Source organism: Fringilla coelebs (assembly GCF_963513975.1).
Source record: "Fringilla coelebs genome assembly, chromosome: 8".
In the NCBI taxonomy this organism is placed as follows: Eukaryota; Metazoa; Chordata; class Aves; order Passeriformes; family Fringillidae; genus Fringilla; species Fringilla coelebs.
Genome location: NC_140066.1, coordinates 32,366,921 through 32,390,778, shown reverse-complemented (window position 1 = coordinate 32,390,778; position 23,858 = coordinate 32,366,921). Strand labels below are relative to the sequence as shown.

The window sequence follows — 23,858 nt, the reverse complement described above, 5'->3', positions numbered from 1 at the left end:
TGTTATTGCTTCTTTGTAGAAAAAAAAAGAGATTTGAATCACTCTATGTGGCTCCTCAACATTATGTTCTAATTTTTTTGAATTGTCAGAGAAATAAAAAATGGATTGTGGAGCAGCTTTGGGAAAGCCATGTCACAATGGAGATGACAGAAGAACCTGAGTAAAGAGGTGGCGTTTTTTATGATCATCATTTGCCCAGTAGCTGTAATTGAAAAGATTCTTTGGTATTAGTAGCAGCTGTAAATTTATCTGGGCTCTGTTTTTAAGGCTTACTCTAAAAAGTGGTACCTTCAGGGCTGGCTGAGAGATATGGAAGGAAGGAATATGCTCTCTCTCTCTGGAGCCATGGATGTAGCCCTGTGTCCTGTTACCATTTTCACCTCATCCAGTGCTGCCTGCATCTTTTCCTGCCTAATTCGTACGTGATTTCACAAGACCAGTTGGAGGTGGGCTGGCTGCCACCGCAGAGTGCTGGGTGGCTTGGACTGGATACGTGTTTGCAAATTCAAGAGGGAGGTTCTGGGCTGCAATTCCAAGCCTGGGAAAGGATATTGCTTTCTTTCTTGCGTGTCCCAACATGCTGCTCATAGACCTGGAATGATCTCAAAGTTAACCTGAAAAGGCCTTTAGGGTTATGTAAATTACTTTAGACTAGAATCATAGGAAAGTGTCTGGAAAAAGCTTAGGAACACATCCAGTCCATCTGATGGGCCTATGGCAGGGCCCACTATACGTTTGTCATTCCTGACAGATGTTTATGTAACTTGTCCTCACAGATCTCCACTGCTGTATTTCGGCATCGCCTCTCGACAGCCTGTTGCTTTGTTTTCCTAATCTCTAATCTTTCAACATCAGATATTGCTTTTGTCCTATTTACCCTGGACATGGAAAGCAAATTGTTCCACTTGTCCTCGCAGCGCGTTTCGTGTTCCCGAGCGCTTGTCGTCATCTCGGTGCCTCCTGAGAACTCCAACGTGTCCCGTTTTCCTCCCCAGCTTTGGAGATCTCAGATTCTGTGTAATCTGCGTGGTCTTCCTGAAGTGCAGATCCTCACTTCTGCTTATCCTCTCCCCACTCTCCCTTGCCCCCCAGAATAACCCTGGCTCAGTCTGGTTTACCCAAAATCTTGTTTTGCTGGGGCAGCCAATAATTTCTTCTGCTTTTGTGCAAGTAATGATTTCTGCCTAAATAGTAACACCTTGCTCTTTTCCATGTTGAACCATCGCTTGTTGGGTTTTTAATGTGTTTTCTGGCTGGGTTTTTTCCCCCAAAAGACTCTCATTCCCATGTTTCTGTCACCCACGTGAGCAGAAGTCACCAGGAGTTGTGGCTGTGGTGCTTTGTGAGCACCAGAAACCAACCTGGTGCTGGTTCTTGTGCCTCTTGGTGTGACTCTGGCTATTGACACTGGATAAGGATCCTACCTTCAATACTGAATTCATATCTGAGTTACATCAAATCTTCTGATATGATGAGCCATGTCTGATAGCCCCTGGGAAAGTCCTGTTTCTTCAAAGACTGGGATCCTTTCTTCTTCTATCTATTTAAAAAATGTCTGATTATTTCTGTTCACGTAGGGCTGATTGCTAATCCACAAATATGTAACAGGATTGCCCTTGTAGATTTTTCAAGACCCATGGCAGCCACATAGTCAGTAATCAATAGATCCAAACTCCCTCCTTTTGGTCCCTATTAAATTTTCCAGCATTTTAAAACATACCACGCCCGCCTTTTAAAATGGTGACCATTTTTAAACTCCAAGATGGTAATGACTGAATCTCTGACTTAAAAAAAGGAATGTTAGCCAAAGGACTAAATTATCCCAAACCTAAGCACAGCAGCATAAAATACTGACTGAGGTGGAAGACTCGACTCGTCAGTACGATCATGACTTGTGGTTTAGCAAATGAAGAGATTGCATTTAAATGAATGCAGCTGCCTTTAGAAGTTGAAAGAGAAGGAACATTTCAAGGGGAAAAATAACTTTATTCTCTTGCCAAAACTGTTGTTTCTAGCAAAAGAGCCTTAACCCAAAACTTGGATTCAGCAGATGATATTTCCTTTTTTAATGACTGCTTTGGTCATGGCTACTCTGGGACGCACAAGACACAAATATGTGGTGTCAAAAACCCAAATCGTGTGAATTTGATTTTGTTTTTCCTTCAGATCTTTTTTGCACGTATGCCACTGCATGTTGAAACACAAATTTAATATCACAGAATATAAAACAGAGATTCAAAGTGACCAAAGGCATACAAAGTTGGAAGCGTCTTTCCCTCTCCAAATCACTACCATGTGCTAAAGAAAAATGGTTCTATTTAGGATGAAATTTCATTTTTATCATTGCGAGTGAAAAGCCCTCTTTTGATGTGGTTGCCATGTTTATTCCCACTGACACAGCTAATGCTGGTGATGTTGGACTTCAGAAAATACCGTGTTATTGGCTTGTTTTTTCTTTCCCCAGTCGAGCTCCTTGTTTTATGAGGTATTTAGGCAACAAGGCAGTTTTGAACGCAGCTGATTCACAGCGAGCGAGCGTCATCCTCCAACCGCTCTCTTCCAAAATCCGCGCGGCGGTGACATTTTATTGTCAGCTCTCTCCACTGACTAAAAACTGGTTTTATTCCTCTTGCCACAGGAGTATCTGGACCTCAGTGGACCTCTGGAACAGTATTCACCCAGCTACCCCGACACGAGGAGCTCGTGTTCCTCGGGGGACGACTCCGTGTTCTCCCCCGACCCGATGCCTTACGAACCTTGTCTCCCCAAGTACCAGCACATGAACGGGAGCGTGAAAACATGAAAAGAGGAACAAAGAGGCAAGAGCATCAAGCTACCTACCGTATGCAGAGCAAAAGCTTTCCTCCAGGACCTTCGTGTTTCTGCTTGTACATAGGAAATGCAGAAAAAAAAAAAAGAGAGAGACTAAAAGCTAAAAAAGGAATAAAAACAATTTGGAGGAAAGCGGTCTGAACCTACATAAAGATTCTCATCACTTGCAGCTTTCAGATGTTCCCAAGAAAGAAGAATGTTTATGAGCTGTGTCTAGATACCCATTGCTATCAATTTTCTGGCTTCCTGTGAGCTGCAACAGACTTTGTTTGTACAATGGACCAGTTGGACTTGAGGCAAACTCTGGGTCTGCCTTTCTTGTTTATTTTGTAATATTTGGAGAAAATATATGTTGGCACACACTTACAGAGCACAAATGCAGTATATAGGTGCTGGATGTATGTAAATATATTCAAAAATATGTATAAATATATATTATATATATTTACAATGAATTATTTTTTGTATTGATTTAAAAAATGGATGTCCCAATCCACCTAGCAAATTAGTCTCTTTTTTAACAGCTATTTGCTAAATGCTGTTCTTACACAGAATTTCTTAATTTTCACCATCCAAAGGTGGAAAATACTTTGCTTTCAGGGAAAATGGTATATCATTAATTTATTAACTAATTGGTAATGTACAAAACAGTTAATCGTTTATAGGGTTGTTGTGTTTTTGTAATTTAAATGGCATTTCTATGCAGGCAGCACAGAGGACTAGTAGATATATTGCTCAGACTTTACTAGTTTTCAGATCTTTAAGAAAATAAATATTTACAGTATATAACTAATTTGGGGAAATTAAACTTTTGATTTATTTGTGTTTAAAAACTGCAGTGTCAGATGATTATTCTTATCACAACCAAATCCTTTAACAAGAAAGTCTTTTTCTTATGAGGTCCAAAAAGCAGAGTCGTTCCACTCCCCAAAAAAAAGAAAATAAAGAACATTTTGAAGAAGGTTCTTAAAGTAAGGAGAGACATGAGTTGATCTATAACCACAGCAGAGCAGACTGCTCTAAAAGGAGCTGAGCTTCTACCCTGAGTTGCACATGCATCAAATTATCTACAATTCTCTTGCCTCAGATGGATAATGGGTTCCAGACCTTTTGGCCTGGATCTTTTGCCTTTATCCCTCTATTGTAACTTAAGTTAAAAAGAGAGAAGTTGTTTATAATGACAGCTTGCCATAGGAATATCAGCATCTTTTTAGGGGATTAATTCATGCTGACTCCAGTATTTCCTTCTGAACCATTCCATAACAGTAGGTGTAGCACTGGCCTCTGCTAGAATATCACTGTTGTTTGCATCTTTTTTACAGAATCTTGTATTTTTACTTTCAGAACATTCACATTGATATGGCCATGGAATATGAATACAAATTTCACTGTTTTATGTGGTGGTGTGTTTGTTTTGGTTTTGTTTTTTTTTTTTTTTTTTTTTAATAATTTTTTAATTGGGTAAAATAAGTATTAAAATCTGTTAACTTTTGTACTGACAATAAAATGTTTCTACAGATATTAATGTTAAAATTACAAAATAAATGTCATGCAGCTTATTTTTCCTAATCCTTTGTGTCATACAAAATGGTTTCCTGAACATCAAGCGATGGAACACGTCCAGAAAATCTTCCTTTGGACCTTATCATAGATCCCATATTACAAAGCAATCCTTTCAGGAATAATGCTTTTGCCTCTGTCTTGGAAAATGTCTACCCATGACTAGCATGGGTTATTTGAGTAAACATATGTACAGTCTTTGGTGGAAAATGGCTTGTAGTGTTCATAATGTAGACCCAAAGATGTTCTCCTTTTATTTAGGCTGTATCCTTTAATTAGTGAGGTTTCTGACTCATTCTGGGGAGGCTGGAGGACCATTTGCATGGGAGATTTTTAAAAAAAATCATAACAGATGGAAAGAGGGAAAGTTTGGCATCATGGCAAGAGTTAAAAAGTTTTCTGCTGTATTTTTTCCTTTTTTTTTCTTTTTTAAACTTGGAAGCAGAAGGAAGACACCCCAAAACCTCCTGCACTTGGGGCAGAACTTTCTGGTGACATTGCTGCAGGTTAGCCTGGAGAGGGATGTTGGATGTGCTCTTCACCACGTGCTCTGGAAGTGCTCCAGACACCAAACTCTTCTTTGCTTCCTTTCTGTCTCTTTCTGCTCTGACTGAAAACCCCATGCCAACCCTAAGAAACCTCCTAAAAAGTTCCTCTTAAAAACTGGTGGTTTTCAATTAAGAATTATCTGATTGGAAGGTTCCCACTGACTTCACTGGAAAGCAGAATTCCCTTTCCCCACAACCTCTATTCCCATCAGCAGCAGCAGTGGCTACTGTGACAGAAACCACAATGGTTGTAATGACACATGTCTGCTTTTAAGATTTTTTTTTAAGGCTCTCAGAAGATCTTCAATCTTGCTCTGCTTGTATTGAAGTGGATTTAAGTGCATCTCTTCTACGTTGGTACCTTTATAAAATAACAGGATGAAAATGTGCAGAAATGTGGTGGACAGGTGCTGTTAATTAATCTAAATTTATTTGTCGCCCTGATTTTGTTTTAAACAGGTGATTTGGTTTTTCTTTGTTGATATTTTAGCTCCCAGAGAGTCAGATTTGCACCTTGGAGGTATTCCACCGTTCCACAAATGTTATCTGAAGTCTGTTGTGCCATTTTCCTAATTTTATAGTGTAATCCATAGATTAAATTTTTATTCTTTCCTGCTAGCTGAAGACTTTCTTCTCCTCTGCCTGCTGACTGATTTCCTTCTGAGGAAACCCTGGCTCTAGGGCAGGGCACAGAAGCCTCAGTTTTGGGGCAGGAGAAGCAGAATATCCTCTGTGGAGTTACAAGAGGAAAGTAAGCACCAGAAAATAAAATCTGGCACTGAAATTTGTTCAGAGGGGAAATCCTGCCTTTGGATGGTTCATGAGTAGAAGGCTTGAGGATTTGGGATTGCTGTCTCATCTGAAGGTAAAGTTGCCATTAATGGGGGCAGTGATGGAGAGTGCATTTTGTCAGGAAGTGGATGTGCAGTGATGTGGATAATGAGAGGCGTGCTCTGGGTGTAATCAGTTCCTTCAGCATCTCCTTGGTTTTTGTCCCTCCTTTAGGTATTGATTTGAATCAACTCTCTTTAATATATGGGAAAATAATGTAGCAATGAGGTTTCTTACAGCTCAAATCCATAAACAAGTTGATATTGCCTGTTTTGGAGGGTTTCCACTTTTTTACTGTAATTTAGCAAGTAGCAGGGGTGATATGTATCAGACAAGACTGCAATTTTTGGCTATAATATACCAAGTAGCACAGGCTGTATGCATCAGATAAGAATATAGCTTGTTCTTTTTTCTGCTGATGTTAAAACATCCAATATCTGGTTCATTTTGCCTTTACAAAAGTAAGAGTTCAGCTGTGTTATGAGTTTCAAATTTGTCTAAAGGCAAATAAATGGGCTGTTTTATTTCTGGAAGTGAGATGAGCAAAGCTGTGTGCACAGTGTAGCAATTTTCATGAGAAAAAAGCACCACAGAACCCTGAGGTTTAGAGAGCATCATTTTAGGGAAAGGTTCAATGATCTCAAAGTGATAAATTAAACCTAGAGAAGGTTAATACCAGTGATGAGTTTTAGTGATTTTTCTGTAGTCCAGGAAATTTTAAATGTGTGTCTGTTTAGGAAAAGCAAAATATTGTTAGGAGACAAGTCCTAGGAACTTTAATAGGTTTTAGTTTTATTGTTTTATTTATATTTTTTTATTTGGCCAAACATACTTGAGGGGGAAAAAAAAAATAAACAGTTGCTATTCATAAAAAATCCCCCAAGCCATAGAAAGGGGAAAAAAAATCCAACCAACACCTGTTTTTGAAAGGTCATCTGTCCATTCCATAATCAGGAAGTTCTGTACTTGCATAATTTGATCTAATAATTAAAAAAAAATCATTGATTTTTCCACAGTAAATGTAATAAGGTGGTTGGGATGAAGCATAAGGTGCCTCCAACAGTTTGTTCTTGGAAAGGCTGCCTGTGAAAATGTCTGTACTCCTGAGCTGTTGTTGCCACGAGTCCTGAATGTTACAAGCAGCTTAAATGCAACAGATTCTGTGGAGCAAGTCTTCTTTTTTATCCCCTTTGATTAGATTTACCTGCTAACCTTTTCTGTAGGGCTCCTAGAGGAGAGAGAAGATGGAGACGGCGCTGAGAGAACAAGGGGAAGAGGTACCAGTTCCTCCAGGGTATTTCTATCTGAATTTTAGGAGCAATTTCTTCACTTTGGGACCACTTGGGATGAACTGCCTGGAGAAGCAGTGGAATCTCCCTGGCCGTGGATATTCAGGAGCTTGGCTTGCCAGGGCCGTGGATAACCTCATCTAGGGCCCTGCTTTCAACACAAGGTTGGCCAAGATGATCTCCAGGGTCCTTTCCAGCTGAAACTTTGTGATTTTGCAAATCTGTGCTGTTGGCCAAAGGTAACCCAGATCTGCAGCAGAGTCCTGGAAAGCTGTGCTGGCACGTGTGGAGGCTGTCAGTGGGATGTATTGTTCAGTAAATTCAATTTAGTGATGCGTTTAACAAGAGAGATCCCCCTCTATTAAGGATGTTAAATGTCAGGTCCTGGCTTGTTTGTGATTATCACAGCTGGCCAAAAATGTTGAGATTGGATTCCTGTGCAGTGTTTTGTCAGAAGGTTTCTAGAGCAAGAGTGCCCTGCAGGAGATGGAGTGGTTTGACTTTATCAGAATGATAAAGAGCCAGAAGGAAATGAAGCCATTTTATGTTGCAGCTATTTAATAACAGACAATGGCACATAAAGTCAAAGTAGGAAATGGAGTATTTAGATTTTGTCAAACCAGAACACACTAGCTCTAAGTGACATCCAGTTACCACAAATAATTTTGCTTTTCAAAAGTTTTATTTCCAGTTCAGGCTGAAGATGAGGTATCCTTGAAGAATACGCTTTGAAAGAGCAAAGATTTCCATATTGCTCTGACTATCAACCAATATTTTGATGGGCTTTTCCTGATTCTCCAGCATTTGTCCCCTGGAACCAGAGGCTGTGAGGGAGGCCAGGGGCCAGGATGGTTTTTGGGATGGTTTGTGAGGAACCTGGTCCCATTTCCCTTGCCCAGCCCTGGCTGCTGGGACCAGGTTGTTTTCCTTGAAATAGTGAACAACTGGGAAAGCTTTTCCAGAGTCCTCATTTCCAGGGAGGACTAATAATTCTCTGTGGCAGGGGAGCAGCTCATGTCTGAATTGTCTGAGAGGGTGGAGAAAGAGGCCAGCAAACAGGAGCCCTGGTGTCCCTGCTGGAAATCCATTGTACTGGAACCAATGGGAAATACAATTCATGGGGGGAAAATAAATCCACAGAACTGTTTTAAAGACACCTGAGGGGAGGTGGCCAAGGTGCAATGTTTTCTCTAGATGTGTTTCCCTGGCACAACTATAATTTATTTTAGGGTTTCTCAGCAGCATGCAGGACTTGTTATTCCAAAAGTTTCTTGGCACAGAGATGCACAAATTGCCTGCTGAATACCAAATTCAGCAAGGGAGGGCTCTGCCATGGGAATGAGGATTTGGGTGTCCAGAGCAGGTGTGACACTGCTGGGGAAATTTGGGTTCACCTTCTTACATGGTCCCAGAATTTCAAGGGTCATGTGCCAAATCCTGGGTGCCAAAAGCACTTGAGAATGGTTTTCCACCACCACAAAGCCTCTTGGGGAAATCCTGGCCTGCAGTGACAAAGGTGAAGCTTTTTCTTTCATGAATACTCCCCATTCTTACCAATTTTCTTGAGTCTATTTCAGTTATTTCCAGTAAGTTTCTTTTTAAAAAGTATTTGCATTTTTCAGGTCAGAGAATTGAGAAAAACCCCCCAAACATTTGGGTTTCTGCTGGGAATTGTAAGTAGCAAAAATTTGCCTATATATTTTTTCAAAGGGATATTTTCTCTCTCCTTTAAAATTTCCAAGACTTGTTCCCTGACAGCTGCTATAACAAATGGTGAGGCTTCTTCAGCTGATGTAATCCAAGACTTCAGTCATGTCAGTGGAGTTGTAATATTTATTTATCAACTGGTCAATAAAACATAATCTTTTGATTTGTTCTTTGGAATTAAGTAGCTCTTTTGTCATATCTTTTTACTAAAAGTACTATATTTATTTCTAATTATGTATGCACACTAGGCCTGTACAAGAAATTCTGAAAAGAAATTAAAAAACCTGTTTGCAGGTTTTTAAATCAGGAGACTAATGCTATATAAATGATCACATAATGGACAGAATCATGACAGGGTTCTGAGAGGGTCAGTAAAAATGTTACTAACCAGATTAAAATGGTAAAATGGTAAAAAGAGGAAAAATGTTATTGTTGTGAGTTATAGAGAGGGTCAATAAAAATGTTACTAACAAGATTAAAATGGTAAAATGGTAAAAAGAGGAAAAATGTTATTGTTATGAGTTATAGAGAGGGTCAATAAAAATGTTACTAATAAGATTAAAATGGTAAAAAGAGGGAAAATGTTATTATTGTGAGTTATAAGTAGTGGAGGAATTGGGTTTTTTCCCTTAGTGTCTGGCAGTGCTTTGTTTGCCCCTCATTTGACTTTTTGCTTCACTTGTTGACAATTACTCTGGATCCTTATCTGGGATCCAGAGTTATATCAATATCTGGGAAACAACAGGTTCAGGATGGTCCCAGCAAGCTTTGAAATGCCCCCAGAATTTCATGCCTGGCCTCTTCTGCACAGCCCTAGACATGAGGGATGTCCCTGGGATGCAGCCTGGGATCCTGTCCCCTCCTTCTCTGCCTGTGTCAGCTGGCACCTCAGCCTGTGTGCTGAGCTCCCTTCCTTCTGGGGGCTGCAGTCAAAAAGGAGGAGAAATCTGCTGTGGTTTTCCTTTGGCTTTGTTTCACTCCCTGCAGGCAGATGAGGAGAGAGGAGGCAGCAGCCCCTCGCTTTTCCTGGTGCCACATTTTGCTGCCTGTGTTGCTGGAGCCCCCCCAGCACCCCCTGCCCTCATCAGGGTACCCACCACATCAGAATTTAAAACCCACACATCCTCAAACACTCATATTTTGTGTTTGAGATTGAGGTTTCTTGTAAAAAAAAAAAGAAAAAATTGCGTTTGTATTGAGATTTCTTTGTAACCTGACTAGACAGCCACTGCCCCATTAATCGACTCCCTCTGTTTGACACGCAGCAGATTTATGGCTCTGGGTTGGTGAAACCAAAAGGCAATTAAACACAATCAATCAGCTGGGCTGAAGCTTCCAGATTCTGCTCACAAAATCCTTTTCAGACATCATTAGAGCTGGGGCTTCGAGAGGCCTGGAGTGAAAACAAAGGGAAGATGCTTCTTTTTCCAGGTTTTTCCAGGTTTGTCCTGGGTGTTTTCAGCCTCTCAAAATATACCCCCAAAGGTTCTAAATGGATTTTTTTAAAAAAGAGAGCCAAGGGGAAGAGAAGCATGTAGGGGTTTACTTTTGGGGTAGAAGTGGGGGTAAAAGGAGCATCAGATGACAGAGTGGTAAGTCACTAAATCTGCGTGGTTTCTGCAGCCTCAGTGTCTGCTTTTGCTCTGAGAGGCACAGCAGACACGAACAGCATGCTCCTTTTCAGGGGGAACATTCCCACTTCATTAATTAACAACAAAGATACCATGCAAACATGACAGAGCTGCCTGCTGGATTTGTAAACCCTTTCTTAATCAGCTCTGGAGTTCTTGATTTCCACTGTGCTGCTCGGTACAGCCTCAGTCCACCAGCTGACTTCCAGGAAACTCCCATCAACCAGAAGCAGCTTAATTTCACTTATTCATTTATTTACTTGTTCTTTGTAGCTATCCTTTTTCTTCAAAGCAGCTGTGATATACAGGAAATGAAACAAAAAAAGGTAAATTTTTATTCTTCTGTCCATCACATGTCTTTTTAGGAGAAATGCTGGGTATTCCTTGAGCTTGCACACATTAACAAATGTCAATATTTTTGTTATGCCTGTTACCATTACACACATATGTAAATTACTATAAGCTCTTCATACAATATGAAAAGAGAAAGACACTCAAGTAATGGTGCCTGTGCTCCTATGCTGTTCACATATTGGGCTGATTCTTACAAAAAAGGAAAGAATATATATCTATACACATTTGGGAAGCTGCAATGTCTCAAGAACTTCTTTACCCCGTGGAGAAAATCCTGACAGTTTTCTGACAATGGGGGAAAAAAAGGGAATCAACTTCCACAGCAATAAGCAAATATTAAAAAAACCCAAAAAACCAAAAAAACACTTTCTCTGCTTCTTGTTGCAGAACCACTCAGCAGCAGCACCAGGGGAAGGAGCAGCTGATGGGGGAATATCTGCTCTCCCTCATTTGTTTTTTCCCCCAAATGGAACCCCATCCTGGCACCCCCAAGACAGCTGTGCCAGACCCACATCAGCACTACTGGCTTCAGCAGCAAGCAGCTCTCATCCTGGTGTTACTGGTTCCTACTTTACCTCCTAAAAAATTCATTTCACTTTTATTTTAGAACAAAAAAAATCTCACTTTTAAGTTTTCTCCAAGATGATCTCCTAATGACAGCTACTGCATTGACCATATAACCTGGACATTGCACACTCTCAGCTGGATCTTGGATTTGTTTTAAATTTTCCAATTGCTAATTTTATAATGTGTCCCTCAGGTCCCTTATTAATGGACAGCTTATGGAGGAGGTCTGGGTTACTGTTTACCACAGCCCTCAATACTTTGGCATCCCTTGAGTCAAATTGAGCTCTCAGGCCTCTGCTTGCCAAGTTAAATCCTTTTAGCATTTTTATAATCTCCAAAAACACGTTTCTTCATCTCTCAGACTCGGTCTCTGCAGTTCAGTAAGCATTTGTTGTTTGAAATCAGATCATGATGAAATCGTTTAATAGTCAGTCTATGAAAATATTTTGTTTAAAAAACACTCAGAACTTAATTGGAATGAAAATACCAGCAGCTGGATTGTAGTTTGAAGTCAAGAGTCTGAGAAGCAGCTGGAACAGCAGGAGTCAGAGAGACACTTCTAATTCTTCCCCTTCCTACAGGAACATTCCGAGGCTGCTCTGCTTTGGCAGGCAATGAAAAGAGCCCACTCATGTTCAGCCTTCTCTGACCAGCATCATCTGCTGCTGGCACATCTGCCCTGAGCTTTGCAGATAAAGCACAAAAACCTCCTGGTTTTCTTTTTTTCCAATTTTATGGAGGGTTTTGATGAGCTCCATGTACTACCACAGCATCCTTGTCCTTACTGGCATGTCTGAGCAATGACTTGCTCTAGAAGAGAAATTTGATTTCTTCTCAGATCCCCTAATTAGACTTAAAAGAATATGTGGTAAAGAAAGACTTTGGGTGACTTGTTTAATATGGAGCTACTCCTTCAATTGTACTGAGTCTGGCTCCGTGATTTGTGAACTTTGTGGGCAGTTTTTGTTGTGTTTTATTTATACTTGGCTGGAGGAGTTGCTAAGTTTTAAATAGTTGGAGACCTTGCATATGCACAGTAGTGTCCCTGCAATGAGTTCATTGGCAAAATGCTGGAAGTTTTCAGACCAAATCTCTGTCCAGTTTCCACTAGATAAAATTCCTTCCATCAAAGGAGTTAATTGATAAGGGTGGAATTGAGTGCCTGGAGTAATTGCCTTCTTGGGGTAGAAGTAATCTCCACACACAGCCCAGCAGCTTCTTGTTTGTATCAGAAAAGACTGGCTCCTCAATCTGTATTTTGTTTTAGATAAAAATGAAAATGGATGTATAAAAAATGAAGTTTTGACATTGTGGATCTAAGAGGTACGTGCAAAATAACCCTGAATTAATGCAAATTTTCTGGAGCTGCCTTTAGAGAAACTATTCTCATTGGATGTTCACTTCCAAATTGCACAAATGACCAGCAGGATATCTGGATGCCTAAACCCATTTTTTTAAAGGTACAGATATAGTAATACAAGCTTGGAACAGAATGCAGTGAGAATGTCAGCAACCTCAGAAGTCTAAAAGGATCCAGTGGATGAAGCACCCTCCTCTGCCAGCAGCAGTAAAGGAACCCCAGTGAGGACTTTTGGGGGTTTAAAGAGGCATCCAAAGTCATTTAGCCATGTCTGCAACCACCACAGTACTGACAAGCTTTTTGATATGGTTTTGGGGTTTTTTTTTTTTTTTGGTGGGATTTTTTATAACCTGGCATGCAAACTGGGATCAGAGGACATAAATAACAAAGTGTAGCTGCCAAACTCGCTGGTTGAGGATACAAACCAGACTCCCAACTGAAAGGTGTTGTCCTTAGTTTATCTCCTACTGAACAATCTGTTTATCCTAAGGTAATCAAAGCCATGAGGATGAGGAGAGGGAGCAAGCATGCTCTAGTGCAGAAGGGCCATTATTATCTCCTGCTAACTCTCAGTCACTCCTGATCATACTGTAAATCATTTGCTAGAGTTAAGTGTGCTCCATTTACATATTTTGCTTATTCTTTCTCAGCATTATTATTTCAGTGGCCATAGGCTTCATGAATTTAACACAAAACTAATATTACATCAGTAGGATGGGTCTGGGTTACCTGACTGGGGCCACCTTCATGCTGATGCAGACAGGGCTCAAGCCAAGCACGTCCCAAGGAGGAGAAAACAAATATAAACAAATCACTTCTAACCATTGGCAGCTAATTCTGGAGGGGTTTTTGTTTGTTTAATCCCCTTCCAAATTCTGCATTACAAAGATGTTGTCCTTTCTGGACAACGCTGCAGACAGCAGGATTGTCTCACTGGTTTGGCAATGAGAAATGGACACAGATTAAAAATGTGAGGCAGACTAGACCTGGTGAATGGTTGCCAAAATATTCCATGAGTATTTGCTTGGGTTTTGAAGTGAATTCACTTTTTCTTCCTACTTTGGATCTCACACACCAAGAGCATTGCAGTCTTGCCATCCCTGACCACGTATAAAAGCAACTTCTAAAATAATTTGCATCAGCAGAAATTGAATTTTGTATTTGCCACTTTTGTATTGCAGATATTTGCCCAACACTTCAAAAAGAAATGAGAAAAAAGTGAGTGCAGCATTTCTGTCAGATCACAACAGGGACAATGAGGAAGGGAATAATGCTGCCAGTTTTGCCTTGTAAGCATTGCAGGAGAATATTTCTGGGAAGAAAAAGAAAAAGCATAGAAAATGCATTTGTTCCTGCCTTTTGCTGAAGGTTGCATTTCATCCACAGAGTGGTCACACCAATCCTGAAGTCAGCACATGGTGCCAGAAGAGGGGCAGATCTCCAGAGATGGTATGGGAGTGGAAAAGGGCACTTGTGGCTCTCCAGCAGGATCTCTGCTGCCACTGGTGAAAGCCTCTGTCATTTTGGGGATGTTTCTGTGCTGCTGTGCAGGCTGTGATCAGGGTTTGTGCCCAGGCTGTCTCACACAGGGTGAGTGTGGGTGTGAGGAAATGGGGCACAACAACCTGGCAGCAGTGGCTGAAAAATAAATCTGGGGACACGGGGGGGGATCAGAGTCAGAGAAAATGGCTTTAGCACTGAGTTCAGCAGCTTCACGATGGAAGGAGGACAATCAAGAAACACAAGACAATATTCCTGCTGTGGTTTTCCTAAGGAGAGCATCCAAATCCAGGTTGTAATCTGTTCATGGAGGCTCTGCAGTCAAGGAAGTGGAACCTGTCAAACACTTTATTGTTTCAACATTCAATTGAGAAATCGAGTTGTTCATTCAACTCCTAAATAAGCACAAAACCCGACAGATAAACTTGGGTTTCTAGAATAACTGACTGTCATGAGGCAGAAAGCTGAGATTCCCAACTGCAGCCTGGTAAATCTGTTTTCCTTTATCCTTCTGGAGAAGCCAGAGTTGCCAGATTAGGTTTAGCTTTCAGAGGAGAGTGATTTAAACCAAAATATTTTATCACACATATCCCAGAGCTCAGCACAAGCCCTCAATTGTGCTCTGCTGAAATTCATGTGAATGCCATCATTGTATTGATCAGTTGACTGTCACTGCAGATGTTTGAGGGTTATGGATTCTTTCCTGAGATCATATTAAATCTTAAATTGGGTTTCTGAATTACCAAAGTAAATGAATAAAAGGGTATAAATGGATAAGCAAGGAAGTTGCATCAGTTTACACGGCCTGAGTTGAGAGCTGTACTTTATTTTGTGCCAGCTCTGTGTCCCAACATCATTAAGTTATTCTTGTGGTATCTGGTTGTGGCATTTGATTGCAAAATAATTCTGTCATAAAGAAAGAAGCTGTCTTCTAATATAAATCCATGTTTAGTGTTCAGGGTTTTCAAGTGCTGTGAGGATATCAAGTAAGAAGCAAACCTTTTCTTCACGATTTTGAACATGCTCTTGAGCATAATGGATTTAAAAATCCACTCTAACCTTTTGCTGTTGGCACACAGCATGTGCCTGACCTCCTGACCTCACAGCTGTATTCAGGGAATTGTATACCTCAATGATTTCTTTTTATACAGACCTGTGTTTGATTAATTTTAAAAATAATTATTCTGAGTTTTCATAGAAAGGAGAGTCAGAGACACAGCATGTTCCAGTCTACAAGGCACAGCTACTAAAGCACCGTGTTTAAAACCCTTATTTTTACCAGGATAGAAGGGTTATTTTTGACTGCCTCTCCTTACCAATGGGAGTATGGATAAATATTCCACTTTTAATTCCAGGGCTGCTCTGATGTTCTTTAAGAGTAATACCCCATGAAACAGAGCTGGAGTGGGTTTTTATACAGTGGTATGGAGTCTCAGATGCTGTGGGGCTGAGAGGGTCAATAATGAATGATTCTGAAATACAAGGAGCTGTTCCATGCCCTAGTGAGGAATCAGATCAGCTGGCAGAGAGTTCCCTCTGCAATGAGTGCTGTGAGATCACCCAGCCACAGCAAGGGCTCTTTGAGAATCCTGTTCTCAGTCAGAGGTCTGGACAATGGTCACACACACAGTTTTGCTTTCAGTTTTATAACTTTTATGACTTCACCAATACAATTTTTAGTGGACCTCTGCAAAATGCTGTACTGGTGCAAGTGGTGGGCAGTGAACAGTGATGTTGGGAGGATCATGTGTGGAGGGTGTGAAAGCAGAAACCTTTAAATTGGTTTGATTTTTCGAGGAAGGCTGATGTTCCTACATCCTGATAGCCAAACTTGACCTACAAATGAAAATGTGATTATTTCAGAACATTGAATAGAAAGATGCAGACATACATAAACAAGCCCAGATTTAATTGAAGTACTACTGGTGGACATCTGGAAATAGATACATTGGAATTTGATGTCTTAACAAGGCTTCTAACAAGAGCTTTAAACCTTGGAAAGTAGAGCAATACTCTGAGTTTCACTTTTACCTACATGTCAAAGCCAGTCATTTAATACTTAACATTGCTTTAAATTTGTTTCCACTGTCAGCCTTCTCGTTCCTTTCTGATTTACAGAATGAAAGTTGCTGTTTCCATCTGTCATCTCTCTTTCTCTCTCCTGAGGATGCAGAAGGACCTTGGCCTCAGCCTCCAGGCAGCATCCAAGCTGGTCCCTGCTCCATCCCACTGAGAGCAGTGCCCTTGATCTGCAGCATCCTCTGCCCACCTGACCTGCAAGGTGTGCTCTGTGATTTTCCAATTAGCAGGGTGCTCACAGGTTATTTTAGAGGGTGAAACAGTCCAGGAAAAAAAACCCAGCATCCCTATTCATCTTCAGCACTGCCACGTGCTTGACGTGGTACTTCATACAGCGCTGAGTAAAAGGAGCCTGTACAAATGGTATGGGTGCAAAAATTAGCATTACACAGTCGATAAATCATGCAAGGAATTTGGTATCTGTGTACTTAATCTAAATTTGTTAACACTGGCAAGATAAAGGTCATTTGGACTCCATGCCGACTCTTGAAACTGGGACGCTGTTCAGAAATTTGAGGTTTCTCCATCCAGCTGTGTACATGTGCCTTGTTATCTAATACTTTAATTGCTAACAAAACACTGGGTAGTGGAGAATATACTGGTCTGTGTCAATATTTAAGCAGGACTTTACTTATGGCTGAAGTTTATTCACCTTGGAGGCAGAAAATTTTTTTGCCTCACTTGAATAATTGGGCAAAGAAAAGGCAGAGTTTCAACTTGCTCCTGTGGCTTGTGCTTACTACAGGCAAAGAGAAAAGTATGTCAGCTATTTTTGAAACCTGCATTTTCAGGTCCTTTTTTTTTTTGTTTCTTTTTCTTTTTTTCTACATATTTTAGGAACTGTTGAGACCTCAGAAGTGCTTGGGACCTTTCTCCTCCCCTCTTCTAAGCGGTTGAGGTGAAATAAGATCTCTGGCTCGTTTCTGATGAAGATTTGCCTTAAATTCTTGAAATTCTTCCACAAAGGAGTTGTAATTGTCTCTCCTCTCCTGTCCTCATCACTCCTTGGAATGCTGAGCCTGGGGATGAGGATTTGTAGGGAAGGGCACCTGAGAAGAGACAGGAGAACCTGCTGAGGTTTAGGTACAGCCACCACCACCATTGTCTACCTACACCCCATTCCCCGAGGCTTTTCCCCAAAGTCACTTTCCTTTAAGCTTGTAAAGCCTAAAAACTTGCTGTTTTCCATGTCCAAAAGTCTTATTGTTGCTATGGAGGAAGTTAAAATAAGGGATGCCACCATACTCACACAAAGCCATGAAACTTTTGGAATGATGATGTTGGAGGGGGTTATAGAGATGAATATTATGCAAACTGGAGTTGTCCACAAGGGAGAAGCAGCAATGTGGAGCTGTGAGGTCTCTGCCATGTGCAGAGGCTCAGTCTGGGTGATTTTTCCTGGAATCTGTTCACATGGCTAAAGGATCTGTTTGTTTTTCATACCTCACGTTCACCAACCCGTAGTAACGTTAACAAACCAAGTCCTGAGGAAGTTCCATACTTTGATCACTCCTTTATGCTTCCTGAAAGTCCCTCTTGGGCTGATCCTGCTTCAAACCTCCCCTTCCACACTGAGAGTTTAATCCTCACTTCTGCTTTTCCCCATTTCTGTGCTGCACTGGGACTTGAAATAAATCCACAGCAAAATGACCCCCTTGTACCATGGCACAGAGGGTACATTCAGTCTTTGTCCTGTGCAATAATGCTGCACCCCAAATGTAGCACAGCTCATGGCTGCTCTGTACATCACAGGACACTAGAAAACAGGAATCCAGGTACCCAACTGCTGGTTTTAATACAAACCTCATTTTTAGTGAAAGGCCTGGCTTATGGCCATGAAAGTGGTGGTTTTGCTGGGTGTGGGAGTTTTTTTGGGGGGAGGTTAGTTTCTTTTTTCTCTAAGCAGAGGAAATGTGCAAAGAGCACACACACCATAAGTTAGAGCTGGGTGCAGATAATTGGAGAGAGGAAGAAGAGGCAGCGAGCTTTGAAGAAAGAATCTTTTCTGCACAGGAGATGTGCACATGGGCTGTGCTTCAAAAACTCAGCCAGCTCTGACCAGGCTGCTCAGGGTGATACTTTAGGTTTAAAGTTTTTCTGTTCTGTTTTGGTGTGCAGATATAGCTTTATCTGAAATGTTCCTGGGATCTTTTCACAGGGTGGTGAAGACAAAACAATCCTGTTCCAGCTGGAGACTCAAGGACAATCTCTTCAAACTTCAGGCCCAAAGCACAAACAGCTGAAAGGAGGAGGGCAGGCAGGCAAGCAAAGAGGGTGAAACTTCTTTATTTGGGCAGTTTATATATATATACGCAAAAGGAATAAAACTTTTAAAAATGTGACATCTTGTGACCAAGCCCTTTTGCTTCCATCTTGGAGCCATCTGGGCAGAGCCAGGACTGTGGCCTTTGAAGGCACTTAATTAAATATTCACTTTATTCCTCTAACTCCATCTAACCTCTGTTCCAGCTCCTTAAGGCATCAAGGGAACAGACTGGAACTTGTCCGTGTGTCCTGCAGTCCGTGGGGTCCTGACTGTCCCTCCAGGGGGAACTGGGCAGGCTCAGAGCAGGGATTGAGGAGTCAAGGCTGATGTTTGTCCTGCATGAATTTACAAAGAGTTGGAATGAGCTGCATTCAGCAAGCCAACCAACAGTTTTCACCTTGTTCTATGAGAGTCAGCCATCCATTGGCTTTCAAGGTAAATTCTGGACATTTTTCTGAGCTGGTTTCAAGTGTGGCTTGTGTTTGTCAAGCAGAATTTTCTTCCACATCCTCTCTCTAATCCAGATTTTTCAGCAAATTCTCAAAGAAATTCTTGTTAATGCAAATCCAACTCCTTAACAATCCCAGGACAGTAGATTTAAATATTTAAGTGCTTTATAATAACTTCAATTCTCATTCAGATATATAGTTTCAGTAGGAGTACTTATTGGAAGGACACCATTTAATTTGCAAAGTCACTACATTATGGCATGATGAGGATCTAAATTGTGAAGTGTTAAACTTAAAACTATCATTATCTGCTCTGACAATAAAAATCAATTCTGCAGCTCACTTTTGCTAAACCTGAATATATAAAACCTCTTGTCTGTCCTTCTCTAATATTTAGCAAGGTGCTAGAACAGCTAAAATCTGAGATATTTTAAAATAAAATTCTGGGGTTTGGCTCTTTTGAGTTCATCTTTACAAGACCTTTTTTTCTAATGAAGCCTCTAAGCTTCTAATGAACACTCTAAGCATTGATGCTTTAAGAAAAAGTACCACATAATTTTTAGAATATAGGAGGATGAAAAAATAAAAAAATGACAAAATTAGAAAGAACTAGTTATTTATGTCAAAGAAACCTCAAACCCAGCCATCTTTAAATGCTGAGGTGTATTTTCTTTAGAATTTCCTGCTAAGAATGATAGATCCAACATCTTTTATCACGTTGGTGGTTTTTGGCTTTCTAGGAGAGCTGGAGTGTGGTGGCAAGAAAGTCTTCCTAGATTGCCCATGATGAATGCTTGGACACAAACCAGGTTTTGTAGTTAGGAAAAAGTGGTTTCCTTCCACTCCCAGTACTTTCCTTCCTGTATTCTCTGTGGTACCTTGCTTCTCAAAGTCAGGTTTTGTCTCAGCCTAGCAGACCTTTGGGACAGGGGTTATTAGAAATGTTGTTCATTCTCATGCAGTTAAATGCATGTCATTTTAGATTTCCTAAGCCATTAATTTAAAATATGTATTTGTGGGTCTTTTCCCCACTTTGGGGTATTGGCAGGCTCTAAAGAGCCACATATTACACCATGCCAGTTGTTCTCAATCATCCTTGTGACAACGTTATCCCTGCAAAATGGCCAAAGCAGAGGCTGTGTGGATTATCTGATGCTTAATTATCTGAATTACGTAGATATCAAATGTCATATGTGCAATCATAAGGCATTTAACCAAATTATTTGACCACTTTTGTATTCTCCCCTACTTTGCTCCTTTTAGTGGTTTGCATTTGTGAGCTACCACTTAAAAAAATAGAAAAAACCAATACAGGATTGATGTTTCTACACTGGTTTGGATTATGGTAACACATGATGTAAATGTGAGAGTCCACTTGAAGGCTTCCACCCTTTTCCACATTCTGTTCAAACTCAGGGCAGCACAGTTGCTCTGGACCACATGATTGTTGATTTTTTATGTCTTGAGCCTGCTAATATATGTGATATTTTAAATAAAATCAATGGCCAGTGAATGACTTTTGTGACTTCCATGTAATTTCTTGTACCTGGTGTTAACTCATGGATCCAGAGACCCTAAAAACTCTGGAGGTATTACTGGTTTGATGATGCTCCAGGGGAAGTATTTCTGTAGTAATTCCAGAAATCTTTCCATCATTACTGTATTTACTGTTGTCACTAGGAAAACACTGCATCGTGTGCAGTGCCAGCACTGACTCAGGGGCAGCTTTGCTAGAATCTCTCCACAGGTTAATTCTGGTGTATTCTTGCCTAAAGCAGCCAGATTCTTCAGAGTGGCAAGCCTAGCACTGTCCAAATTTTATATTGGGGAAAAAAACCAATGTGGGGAACCCTTACCCTTCCTTTTAGGGCTGGGTTATTCACTATAATATTTACAAACACCCCTAAAAGCAAACTACCCTGATTTTCTGTGCTGTCTTAGACAGCAGTAATTCAGCAATTATTTGGCAAGTTATTCTACACAGCTTCAGTTCTAGAACTTCTCTATGGTACTTTCTTCTTCCTTTAAAAAAAGGGCAAGATTTGAATGCAGCCTTCATAGTTCTTTTCTAAGCCACTGCTCTTTATCTCTGTGTGTTACAAGCTGCTCTTAGGTAGTGCATTCCAGATAACAGAATGTAAAACAAATGGTTTCCCTTGCAGAGACTATCACTTAGAGCTAAAATCATTCCAAGCTCTGTGCTGCTTTGAGACTTTAATCAGCCACCTTTTTGCAGTTAATTGCTATTTTGGCAGGCTGGAGAAGGGAAATGGAGATTTTTAACAATTTCATATCAACACAAACCAAAAAGAATTTGATGAGACAAATGCAAGGTCTTTTTCCTGACTCAAAGAAGCTCAGCTTGCCAAGTGCCAGAAGCTTTTTGCAAGCATCAAAAGTGGGAGAGGATTTCTTGGAGAATACCTTGCTAGATCCCTCTGTGATGAAAGATTTTATGCAACACAGGTAAGTTCCATTTGGAGCACATCCTGCCTGGAGCACATCTCACCCAGGATGATGCCAGGCTCTTGGGAGGGTTTGTGGAGCTCTGATATTACTGAAAAGCAACAAACCTGGGTAAATTTATCTCTCTGTCCCTCTCTTAGGTGGTATTTGCACCACAGCATTTCTGACCTTCCCCTTGCTGACCAACACCACCAACTCAGCATTATCAGCAAGCTCCCTCCTCTCCTGATTCACCCAGTGCTGGCAATCAAGAAAATGTCTGTTTGTCCTTAACACCCACTTCACTCTAAACTTACTGAAGCGCTGGAAACCTCAGAAGCAGCTATTCCAGTCGCTCATAATGTGCTCTTTGTTTTGTGCTTGGCTTATCTCTGAGCACAATGCAATCTGAAGGAAGTACACCCACTCCCTGATGTTTTCCTTGGGAGCCAGAAATGCGTGTGCAGCGTTTTTTGGGGCAAAAGAGGAGTGTGTGTTGTGAAAGGTGCTGGGCTGCAGGAAATCGTGCTGGGCTTTAAAGGCTGCAGGTCCAGGCTAAAAGCAGAGTTCTGGCACTTTCTGGTTTCAAATTGTGCAGCCAGAGTCAGAAAGCTCCGGCAGCAGATGCAGAGCCATTCCAGCTTGATGGATGGTTTTCCAGGGCTGGTACACCTTGTGCTGGGAGCACACCCAGGCTGTGGAAAGTTCAGCAGCTAAACTGAAACTAGCCATTGTTCAGATACTTCTGAAATGAGAGAATCTTGTTTACTTTAACGTTTTCCCTTCCTAAGAGGCAGGCAGTGTTTTCCCAGCCTGAAATGTTTCTCCTCTCCTTAGCAATTCCAGCAGTGACAGGGTCCCTGGGTCTTGCATAACTAATTCTGATCTCTTTGCAAATTATTTTTCTTTTTAAAATAATAAGTCTATGTGAAAAGTCCTAGATTTTATTTTAGCTTTATTTTAGCTTTAGATTTATTTACACGTGGCTGGCTTGGGAGGCTACCTGGACACTCCAGATCTGGTCTGTATGTGTTTTATTTATATTTATATTTTTATGGGGAGTAGGGAGGACACAAGAGCACAATACAGTGTTTAAGGACTCTGAATTTGCAGAAAGCACCATAATCCATATTTGCTACCCACTCCTGTTTATGGTATTGCAGCTAAAATCCTGATGTGGGTGTGGATCTAATCTCACACGTGTGTCCATGTCCCCTCTAATGGCTCATCTAGAGTGGCCCACTGCTCTGTTACTTGTAGAGATGTTCTTTATTTGAGAGAGTGAAATTTTGTCTGAACATCTCCCTGTTCTCCAAAGCCCTGTGGGATTTTTGCCCCTGCACTCTCAGCCTCTACTGGGTTGAAAGTCATGAAAATGACTTTTCATTTTCCACTGCATTCTGAATATAGTTCCAAGGCATCAAAGAAAAGATGATAAAAAAAGACTGAATTCAAAATAAAATCATGTGTCCCCCTGCTGCATCTTTTTTTTTTTGTTTTCTAAAAACACTAAGACAAAACCATATACAGACACCAGGTATTGGCCTCATTTTAGAGTTCCTTTAAATTTCACAGGGACTCAGTCTGAAAAGTCATTTGGGATTTGGGCCAGAGTGATAGGTATATAAATATAAATATAAATATAAATATAAATATAAATATAAATATAAATATAAATATAAATATAAATATAAATATAAATATACCATTGGAGTCCTATTTGCAAGGTGCTGAAAACTCAGTTTAAAAGCTGATCTTGGAAAAGCTCAGAAAAATATTAAGGAATTTTTCTCTTTCTCGTAATAAGAATTTTATCTAAACCTTGGTTTAGATTTAAATTGTAGTTCTGAGGTTTTTATTATCAAATACAGTTTGTGGATCATTGCTGATATCTTGCTCTATCTTGAGCAAAGCAAGTTAGAGACCAGGCTGTTTTCCTTTTAAATAAATAAACATTGTTGTTTCATTGATGGCTCTTAACAGAAGAGGTCAGGCCCATTGTTTCTGAAACAGCAGCACATGAATCTGAAACATAAATTATTAGTATCAACAGCAAAACTCATGGTGTAGTCAAGCATTTGTCACAATGAATGAAAAAATAAACAAGTTATTCCCCCAAGACCTCGGTGCTATTTAGAGATGAATGAAAACTTCATTGAATAAAATAATCAGCTTGAATATTTTTGATTGTTCTGTGATTATTTGAGTGATTATAGCTTATTGAAAGATCTGCACATAAAATACTTAACTTTTAAAATTGCTCCAGATTAGAGGTTAAGCATTAAATCACGTTTCCTTGGGAAAACATCATTTCAATCATGTTTCAATCCCACTTTTACACCATCTTAATGTTTGAGATTTTTTCTAACTAAAAAATCTTAGTGAAATAAAAAAGCAGGACTTCCTTGCATTTCTAGTATCTCATACTGCTTCATCCTTT

The 23,858-nt window shown here is 40.4% G+C and overlaps 1 protein-coding gene across 2 annotated transcripts in view; it reads left to right on the top strand.

The window, feature by feature from the left end:
- Positions 1–3,219, top strand: part of FGFR2 (fibroblast growth factor receptor 2) — a 78,282-nt gene extending 75,063 nt beyond the window's left edge. For both annotated transcript variants that reach the window (XM_084209904.1, XM_084209903.1), the window contains one exon: positions 2,639–3,219. In XM_084209904.1, the coding sequence (XP_084066030.1) occupies positions 2,639–2,803 (165 nt within the window). In that variant the 3' untranslated portion in view covers positions 2,804–3,219. The remainder of the gene's footprint in view (positions 1–2,638) is intronic.
- Positions 3,220–23,858: the final 20,639 nt, after the last annotated feature.